Source organism: Plasmodium reichenowi, chromosome 13, assembly GCF_001601855.1.
Source record: "Plasmodium reichenowi strain SY57 chromosome 13, whole genome shotgun sequence".
In the NCBI taxonomy this organism is placed as follows: Eukaryota; Apicomplexa; class Aconoidasida; order Haemosporida; family Plasmodiidae; genus Plasmodium; species Plasmodium reichenowi.
Genome location: NC_033658.1, coordinates 2,379,301 through 2,390,467, shown reverse-complemented (window position 1 = coordinate 2,390,467; position 11,167 = coordinate 2,379,301). Strand labels below are relative to the sequence as shown.

General features: G+C 18.2%; 4 protein-coding genes across 4 annotated transcripts; 1 reads left to right on the top strand and 3 right to left on the bottom strand.

The window, feature by feature from the left end:
* Nucleotides 1-239: 239 nt before the first annotated feature.
* On the bottom strand, nt 240-1,151 carry PRSY57_1362200 (mitochondrial ribosomal protein L9 precursor, putative; the record flags this gene model as incomplete). Its single annotated transcript, XM_020115226.1, has 2 exons — nt 240-294; nt 454-1,151. The coding sequence occupies 2 exons, from the start codon at nt 1,149-1,151 to the stop codon at nt 240-242; spliced, it is 753 nt and encodes a 250-aa protein (XP_019970149.1).
* Nucleotides 1,152-1,842: 691 nt separating this feature from the next.
* Nucleotides 1,843-3,437, top strand: PRSY57_1362100 (bifunctional polynucleotide phosphatase/kinase; the record flags this gene model as incomplete). Its single annotated transcript, XM_012909542.2, has 2 exons — nt 1,843-1,896; nt 2,106-3,437. The coding sequence occupies 2 exons, from the start codon at nt 1,843-1,845 to the stop codon at nt 3,435-3,437; spliced, it is 1,386 nt and encodes a 461-aa protein (XP_012764996.1).
* A 319-nt stretch (nt 3,438-3,756) lies between these two features.
* Nucleotides 3,757-7,059, bottom strand: PRSY57_1362000 (hypothetical protein; the record flags this gene model as incomplete). The annotated part of the gene is made up of 2 exons (XM_012909541.2): nt 3,757-3,893; nt 4,128-7,059. The coding sequence occupies 2 exons, from the start codon at nt 7,057-7,059 to the stop codon at nt 3,757-3,759; spliced, it is 3,069 nt and encodes a 1,022-aa protein (XP_012764995.2).
* A 576-nt stretch (nt 7,060-7,635) lies between these two features.
* PRSY57_1361900 (hypothetical protein) lies at nt 7,636-11,076 on the bottom strand (the record flags this gene model as incomplete). The annotated part of the gene is made up of 1 exon (XM_012909540.2): nt 7,636-11,076. One exon carries the CDS (start codon nt 11,074-11,076, stop codon nt 7,636-7,638), a length of 3,441 nt encoding a protein of 1,146 aa, XP_012764994.2.
* Between the last annotated feature and the right edge of the window lie 91 nt (nt 11,077-11,167).

Here is an 11,167-nt window from a genome sequence, read left to right as displayed (position 1 = left end):
TTTTTTTTTTTTTTTTTTTTTTTTATTATATAATGACATAAAAAAAAATGCAATACTTGTATTTTTAGATAATATTTTTTAAAACTCAAAAAATTAAATGAAACAAAAACAAATAAAAATATAATATATATATATATATATATATATGTGTACATATTTAGAATCCAATATTATACGTTTCTATTTCCTTTTTTTATTTTATACCCCTTCTCAATACTTTATATTTTCAACTTCAATGATTAAATGCTATAGACAATTTCAGCCTTCTTGGTATTTTTCTCTTGCTTGAGCAACCTAAGAAATAAAGAAATATAATAAACAAATAAATATACATAAATACATATATATATATATATATATATATATATATATATATATAAATTTGTGTTTAATTTTTTTTTTTTTTTTTTTTTTTTTTTTTTTTTTTTTTTTTTCCTTATATATATTAATTACTCATATTCTTGGAGAGAAGATATCCTAAAAAGGATATCGTTTAAAAATTTCATGTTTGGCATAAAGAGATAATAATATATATGATATATTCCTGTATATTTAAACAACACATTATTTTGTATTATCAAATCATTAACATTAGTTATGTCTGAATATATTTGTTCACCTTTGTTATTATGATAATTTTCTGTATTTTTATAATAATTGATTTTGTGTAAGTTCTTATATGTTAAATCGATTTCATAATTCTTAGATAAGTAATTAAAAAAATCATATAAGTTGTATGATACATTATTCGTATATTTATATACATCCAAATATATAGTTATATCTATATTTTTTAAATAAGTAAAATATTTTTCAAAATCTTCTTCTATAATAACTCCTTTTTTTATATTCATCTTTTCTTTTCTTTTATATTTTTCTTTATCTGCATAATGATCTACATTTTCATAAGTAGCATACACTGCTCGTCTATCTTTAATTAGATTGCGAGCGTGTCCTCTTCTCACTTTAATAATTTCACCCTTTTCCCCTAAATGCGTTATATTATTTAACAAAATTATATATGTATATTTATTTTCTACAGCAGCTATATATGTTTTTCTTTTAATGGTATATCGATTGAAATTTAAATATGAACTCATAAAATGCTTCTGCAAATTAAACAAAGGTTTCAGTTCTCTTATTCTAAACATCTTTATTTTATAATATGGAGATGTCATAAAAAGAGGGATACCATAAAATACATATTAGTGTAAATATATTTTTATTATTTCATGCTTCATTATATTAAAAAAAAAAAAAAAAAAAAAAAAGCACAAATATATAAATAATTTGAAGAATTATATAAAATGATAATTTATAATATTAACAATATGGAAAAATCAAACCATATATTGTTAATAAAAGGAGATTTATAGAATGAAATATGTAAATATTATTTTGTTATTTAAAATGAATACTTTATCATATATATATATATATATATATGAACAATGTACGTATAATACTTTTATTACGAACATATATCATTTTAAAAATATTTTTTATAAAATGGTAAAATATATAAGTATAATATAATGTTATATATATATATTTATATATTTTTTAAATATTTCTGATACTGATTCTGATTTATCTTCTTATTATTATTCTTCTTATTATTATTATTATTTTTTTTATTATTTTTATTTTTATTTTTTTTTTTTTTTTTTTATAGTATGTATATTTTCAATTCTATCCTAAAATCTGAGTCAAATATTTTTTTATATTTTATAATATGCTTCTCCTATTTTGATTAAGTTCATATATATAACAAATTTATACCCATCATATTATAAATATTTATGAATTATCATTTCTTCTAAGGTATTATGAAATAACAAAATGGTGAAAAGGAATTTAGCTCAATTTGAATTACCCAATAAGAAATGGAACATAGTAAACCAATATAATTAATATAAAAGAATTTATACGATTATATATATATATATAAACCATGTGTTATATATAAGTATTTCTACATTTACATATATACATATACATATATACATATACATATATACATATACATATATACATATTTGTATATATGTGTATACCCTTTTTATTTTGTACCAAAATTTTTTTTTTTTTTTTTTTTCTTCAAGTTTGAAGATAGCTTGCTCTACCGCATTGTGAGAGATAAAGAAGATAAAATTTACAAAAAAATATTTTCCTTCGATTTAGACAACACCTTAATTTTGTCTCGAGGATTTTTTAAGCCTGCACAGAATGAAAAAGACTATATTTTTTATTCAGATATCATTGAATTTTTGAAAAAGAAACATGAAGAGAATTATAAAATTATGATTTTTTCTAATCAAAAAGGAGTTAGTTCAGGGAAATTAAGTTTATCAAATCTTATAAATAGGGTAGATGATATAATAGAAAAAATAGGCTTGCCACTAGAATGTTATTTAGCTTTAAGAAATGACAAATATAGAAAACCAAGGATAGGAATGTATTTATTTGCCACAAAAAATTATAAACATAATTTAGATGAAGTTATATATGTAGGTGATAATGCAAACAGAATATATGATGAAAAATTTAAACAAGAATTTATTAATCATTTAAAATATATATATTCAAAAAATAATGTTAATATAAATATTAATGATATATATAAACGTTTAAAAAAAGATTATACAGATACTGATTTAAAATTTGCTTTAAATATCAATGCAAAATTTTATACACCTGAAGATTTATTTCTAAATATTAAAAATCATATATCTACTGATTTTTTATTTAATCCTAAATATTTTAATAAAGAATTAAATGACCAAGAAAATATAAATAAAAAAAATAATCATTTCTATGAAATATGTATGAAAGACTATCATTCGCAAAACGAAAACATTAATAATAAATATAATACAAATAATAATATTATACCAAATAATCAATATATTACAAATGAAAAATATATACCTCCAAATGATCAACAAAAATTAATCATATTAATAGGACCCCCAGGTTGTGGAAAAACCTTTTTATGTACAAACTATTTTTCAACCTATATAAGAATTAATATGGAAGAATATAAAACTATATCAAAATGTATTCAAGCATTAAAAGAAAAATTATTGCAACGTAAAAATGTTATAATAGATAATGTCAATTCATTAATTAAAAATAGACTTTTATATATTAATGAAGCAAAAAAAATAAATCAAAATATTGAAATCAGACTTATCTATTTCAACTATTCAAAAGAATTAATTATACACTTAAATACATTTAAATTAATTACTGATAAAACTAACAAATTCAACGATGTTCCTACTATAGCTATTCATTCATTTTATAAATATGTACAAGAACCTTCAAAAGATGAAAATGCCGATCATATAATAGTTCTAAAAGATGAAAATTTTGTACCAACAAAATTTGAAAGCGAAGAACAAAAAAAGTTATTTTTCATGTATTTAAATTGAATGATTAAAATTGAATGATTAGAATTGAATGATTAGAATTGAATGATTAAAATTGAATGAATAAAATTGAATAATATGATGTAATCAATAAATATAAACATACTATGATTTAAAAAAAAGAAAATAAAAAAAAAAAAAAAAAAATAAATTAAATTAAATTAAATTAAATTAGCATATATATATGTCTATATTTTTTTTCTATTTATGATGAATAAAAATATATTATATATTTTTAAAAATATATATTTTTATTTTTATTTTTATTCGTTTCATTCCTTTGTATATATGGTTGCAATATAATTTGGCGGAGTTATCCTTTTTATAATAACAAACTTTTTGAATATTTCCTTAGCATACAAACTAAGTTTTGATTTTGGCTACCCTTTTTGTCAACAGAATGTTTAGGATTCTTCAAATGATCAACCATTAGGTTGATAAACTTTTCTTCTGATATGTCTGCAGGAAAAATAAAATATAAAAAAAATAATGTGTAAATATCATATTAAAGTGATAAATATATAAATATATATATATATATATATATATATATATACATATATTTATATGAATGTTCCTCGGTGTGAACACAATAAAAAAAATCAATATACAAAAACATACACATATATATATATATATTTAATTTCATGTAATCATCATCTTTTTTTTTTTTTTTTTTTTTTTTTTCGTTACTTAAATTATTAACAATATTTTTTCCACCATGGAGTACGACAAATATAATAGGAACAAAAAATGTGGGAATATTTTCATAGGATACCATCTTATTTTTTATATCAACGGATTTTTTATAAAGTTGACAAAGTGTATATTCATAATTTAAAACACTTAAGCTTTCTACTGATGCTATTTTTAAAAGTGAATTATAATATTTAAATATATATGTATCCATATCATCTATCAAATAATATGAAGATAAAGATATTAAGTATACCAATATACGATTAATTAACTTATTTACCAATTGAATTCTTTCATAATAAGGAATATGCTGAACGATACTTTCATGAAAATAATTACACAATTCATCAAATAATAAATAAATATCATTTATATTTAAATTTGAAAAATTATTTTTTAAATATGTATATGTTTTTTTTTCAAAATATTCAAAATATTCATATATACATGAATTCACTGCATGATTTAATTCACATATGCCTTTTTCTAACTCAATTAAATCATAAAAACGTTTTTTTTTTTTTTTTTCTTTATTAATTTCTTCTTTAATAAAAAAAGATGTTATTTCATAATTTTCATCACTTGTATATAAATCATATGAATCATTTAAATTAAATGAATTAAAATTTATATCAGCAATATAATTAATTTCGAAATTATTTAATTTCATTTCTTCATCTTTAACAGTATATTTTTTCTCTATATCATTAATTTGGTTCTGCAATATAGCTCCTTCGTTTTTTTTCTCTACCTCTTCCTTATCTTCTTTATTTTCTTCATCATGTTTTAAAAAATAATCTATATCATCGTAATTATTATCCATTTCATCATTTTCATTCTCCATATCCAATATGTTATTTGTAAAATTATTGTACAAATGATCTTGAAATGTAAACACATCATCAAAAGATTCCTTAAAAGATAGTACAATTAAATCCTCCTTTGTTTCATTATCCTGTTCTATTTTATTATGAACAAAATTAGCTAGCTGTTCATTTTCCTGAACATGTTCAGAATTTTTATAAACCTTAAAATTTTTGTATGTGTTTTTTTTTATATGATTTATTTTTCTTTTTAATTTATTTAAATTAATAAATAGATATCTCAAAAGTTTTCTTGAGATTAAGAATAACTCCAAATTATATTGAAAAGATTTATGAGCATAATTAATATTTATATATTTTGTATTCATATCAATATCAATATTTAAATTAATATTTTGTTTTAAATTATTCAAATTGTTACTTAATAATAATAAAGAATTGTTACATGAAACGATAATTTTACGAAATATATGAGGATAACAAATATGTGTATATAATTCTTTATATAAGGTTACAACATAATTTTTAATATCATATAATGTAGGGAAATTATAAGACTGGTGATCATAATTATCCATAAAATATATATTATCATTTCTCATATATGCATTTTGTTCATTTTTTTTTTCAAATAATAATTCTACTAAATTGGCTAATTTATTAATGGAATTAAATGTAATTTCTTCATATTCCTTATTAAATAAATTTAGTAACATATCTTTTTCAAGTTCATTGATATCATATTTATTTCTAATAATATATAAAAATTCTTCAATTAAATTTAAAATATATAACATGTTGTCTTTTGGAATATATTCATTTAATTTAATATCTTTTAAAACATTTACAAAGGGTATATAAAAATCATTATATATATTTATATTATATTGATAGATATTGTTACATTCGTATATATTTTTTTCAGGTTTCTCATTAGTAGTATCCTTCTGAATATCCTTTTCATTATCATTCCCATTTTCATTAATATTATGATGTTCATAATAATCTTTATCATAAATCCTTTCCTTTTGTTTTTCTATTATATATATATTTTTTTTTTTTTCTTGTATATGTAGAAAATAACTGTTTTGCCTTCTGAACATTTGATTAAGAAAATATATTTGATCAATACAATTTTTACAATGTTCCAAAAGCAGATAAAAATTTTCTTTAATATTTTCATTTTTTTTTTTTATATTATTAATATAGGAAGAAATTTTGTTAATTTTTTTCTGTATAATTTTATTTATACATTGTTTTTCTATACTCAACAAAATAAAAGCTTTAAGACATACTTGAACCTTTTCTTCATAATCTTCATCTTGAAAAAAATTATGGTATAAATAATTAATAAATATATTAATAATATACATTTCGCAATAATTCATTTTTTTTACCTCATAAGATATAATAGGTATATTTTGAAGATTGTTGTAATAAATACATTTTCTTAAATTATTTAATTTTTTTAAATATTTGAAGAAATTAGAAAAATACATATCACTAGTAAAATAATTAAAATTCTCTTCATCGATTTCTATTATTTTAATATATTCCTTTCGACATTCTTCTATATCGGTTTCTTCTTTATTATATAAAAAATCAAAAGAATCATATTTTTTATTATCTTTTCTTATTTCATTATATAAAATTGTTATTTCATAATTTATTATTTTATATAATTTTAATACTCTTTCTATTTCAATTAAAAATTTCTTTTCTTTAATTAAATTAAATATATCATTTCGTTTATCTATTAATGATTCCAAATTTTTGTAATATGTCTTTTCTATTTGTTCCAAATCATAACTATTCCATTCTTTTCTTTTCTTAGCATGACTTAATCTATCAATATATTTATAAAAATATTCATATTTTGCTTTAGCTATTTTATTAATAAAATTATTTAATTGGTTTATTTTTTCATTTATACATTCGATACCATCATTTATTTCTTGTTCATTATTAAAATCTTTTATTAGATCTTTTAATTGTAAATTTATAATATTATTAATAATGGAGTTTCTTATTTTACACTTGTCATTTTCAAAAAGATCATCTTCTATGGTCTCTTGACTAGCTGAGTATTCCTTTGCACACATTTTTTTTTTTTTTTTTTTTTTTTTTTATATAAATATCTTAATATTTATAAGATAATATTTTGTATACTTAATGAAAGATCATATTTTAAATACAAACATAAAAAAATTATGAAATTATTGAAAGGGTTTAATTATTGAAATGTAAATATAAAAAAATATTATATATATATATATATATATATAATTACATAAAGATGTTTGAAACAATATAATTTAAAAAAAAAAAATTATAAATATATATAAATAAACAAATAAACATATATATATATATATAATAATTATTATATATAATCATATGATATTAATTCCAGAAGCGTTTTATATATATAGCGGAAAATAATCCAACAATTATATTGAAAGTAATTATATAAATATAAAAAAAAAAAAAAAAAATAATAAACATATAATATATTATATATCATATACTTTTCGATTTACATTAAATGTTCTAATTTTCACATCTTCAACTTCTCCGAATTATATACATATTTATATTATACTTACATATTATAGCACACCCATATAATCATTACATGTATCCATAATTTTTATTTTATTTTATTTTATTTTATTTTTTTACACATATATTGAAAAGTTAAGGTGTTCTCTTAAATGTTCTAAATATGTATTTATCAATAGTTTTTGTGTTTCATTAATTTTTAAATCTTCCCATAAAGAATAAATAGAATTAAACAAAGGGTCATTTTTATAAATATGAAAAGTAATTTTTTTTTCTTCTTTTTCAATAAAAGATTTATTTTGTATATTCTCTTCATTTATATATGTATCATTTGAATTATTTATGGTAATATATATATTTTTTTTTTCATTTAATTTGACTTTTTTTTTTTTTTTTTTTCTTCCTGGATAAGTATATTCCATAATATAATATATATCCATTACACAATTGAGTAATATAAAAATGTTATTTCTTACGAACCGGTTTATACGTTTATGTTTGTTTTTATATTTTTCCTTATTAATATATCTTAATAATTTTGCAAGCTCTTTAGAAAAGTTCACATATAAATATTGTAATAATAATTCATTTTCTTTATTATCATTTGTCATTTGAAAGGTATCACTAAAATATTTTAGTACTTTATGATTAAATGGGAAATGTAATATATATTTTTTTTTATTTTTTTTTTTATCATCATCTTTATTTTTAATATGTCTATATGTATTTTTATATATAGGTTTGAATGAAATTTTAGGAAAATTATTTTTCATATTCATATTATAAGAGAAGAAATGTTTATTATTATCATTAAAATATAATATAATATCGTAAGATATATTTGGATATATATACATATATTCATTATGATATGAGCATATATTTAAGTTTATCATATACTTTTTAATGTATAACCAATTTGTTTTTATATTATTTATTATAATATAAGGTGGTATATTATTAATATCTACATTTTTAACTATTCCTTGTAAAATGTTCCTACGTCTTTTATATTTTTTATAATGTGCACAAGACCAAATAGAATGGGATTTTTTTCTTTTCTCCCCACCCTTATGTCTAAATATATATTTATTCGTATGATCTGGTTGGTTCTTAATATTTTTATTGACTTCACGTTCATTATGTTCACCATATTCATTTTTTTTTTCCAAAAGGCTTACAATCGAATTGATTATCATGGCCTTATCAAAATAACATATATAATTTACTGTCCATTTATTTGATGAAAAAAGAAAATCGCAACTTTTCTTCTTTAATTTATAATGTGCTATAGATGACAAAATAATATTTACCAAAAAGAATATATTGTTTTTTTTTAAAGTAAAAAATGGATAATTCTTATAATACATTTTTAATAAATTTATAAAACTATAAACACATGAAGGTACACAAATATTATTGTACGTTATACCATCATTTTTTCTTACAATTTCTATTTGTTTTAAATATATGAAATTCTGAAAATTTAGTTTCGGCTCTTTTTTTCTATATATGGTGGTTGTATTTTCTTCTTTTTCGTTATTTATATAAAAATGATAATAAAAATATAATTTCATAAATAAAAAGCACAAGTCAAAATGTTCGCCTTCTAATAATTTTACATAAGATTTATTTTGATTCTTATATATATATTCATCATAAAAGATTTTAAAAAAATTGTGAATTTCTAATTTGTCCTTTTTTAAAAAATTTACCATATCTTCTTGTTTTCTGGATATGTATATATTCTTCTTAAGCGATCTATTATGAATATTATAAATATTATATATATTATTCCTATGTGTTGTATTATATATATTATTCCTATGTGTTGTATTATATATATTATATATATTATTCCTATGTGCTGTATTATATATATTATTCCTATGTGTTGTATTATATATATTCTTCTTTTTATTAGGATAGTACTTAAAAATCATTTCTGTATACATATTAGTTTTATTTTTCTTTTCCTTGTGTTTATAAATTTTCCAGTTCTTATAAACGAATAAATTTATTAAATAATATAATATTTGTAAATTATATTTCTTTGTCTTATTTATAATGTTATTTATAATATTCATATTATATGTTAAATTAAAAAATATATAATATTTTTTACTTAATTTTTCAAAATTGAATGAACGACTAGCCAAAAAAAGAATGTCCTTCATATTATAATTATTTAAATTTTTTATTATATTAATATTTTCAAACGTTTTTAATATCCATTCTTCATTAATGGTAACAAAAAGGTTTTTCTTTTTATTTTTTCTTTTCTTCTTCTTCTTATTATTATTATTATTATTATTATTATTTTTGTTTTGTTCATATTTTATATAACTTTCAAAAAATTGCTTATGATCACTTTTTATATCAACATAATTATTTAATATATGTATGTTTCTTTTATAAAATAATATATTATTAATAGTTCTCTTGATATTTCTACAAGATCCTATTTTTAATACACTTGTTTTAAAATATCTTTTCTTTATCATGATGTTGTAAAGGCGTGTAGTGCACTTTACAAGAATAAAAGACTTTTTTAAATTTATAAAAAAGTTGATGTATTTTATTTCTCGTATTCTGAATAAAGCACTTTCGATCATATTCACTATCCTAGGTGAATGGAATAAGGGTAACTTTTGGTTTTTTTTTTTTTTTTTTTTCATATGTTCATGTAGTATATATTTATTCTGTTTATAATAGTAGATTTTATAGTATGTTTTTATTTTATGAAAAAAATCTTCCCCATATTCACAAAAATTAATTTTTATATAATTAAAATAATGGTTAGTACAAAAATCATTAGATATATGAAACTCATAATTAATAAAAGATAAATCATCCCTTGTTATAAATAAAGACATTTCACATACATCAGTGTCTAAAAAATTCTTTTTAAATGATTTCCTGAATTGTTCATAATTTCTATTAATAAGTTTAGAAAAAATGATTGGTATATAAGATAATAATTCAAGTTTGTTATCATTCCATATAACTTGTTGATTTTTTTTTTTTATATTAAATATATTATTTGAATATTTTTCATTATTATTAAAATTATTATATGATATATTATTCTTTGACTTCTTCATATCTATCTTTTCCTTATTATTATTATAATTATTGTTGTGACATTTATTTTCTGTTTCATTCTTTTTATCCTTTCCATAATATTCACAATTATTTCCCAGACAATTATTTTCTATACAACCTAAACAATTTAAGAATGTCGTCTTCCCACTATTTTTATCACCACATATTAATATATCCATATATTTTATATCATCTATTAAATTATTAGAACATATTTTATTACGTGTACGTTTCCTTTTATTTATAAATCCATTATTAGTTTCTTCATTTTTATCATACTTTGAATAAATATTTATTCTTTTTAATATTTCCAAATTCCTGTTAGGAATTTTCAAAAACTTCTTATCAATATCTATTATATCTTCATCATATTTTTCGACATTTTTATAAGTAAAAATCTGTTCATGATATGCAATATTTGTTCCTTCCCCTTTTACTTTGAATAATGGCATGTAGATGTTATTATATTTCTTTTTTTTTTTTTTATATAAATACAAGTTTGATAACATAAATATATATAAATATATATATATATATATATAT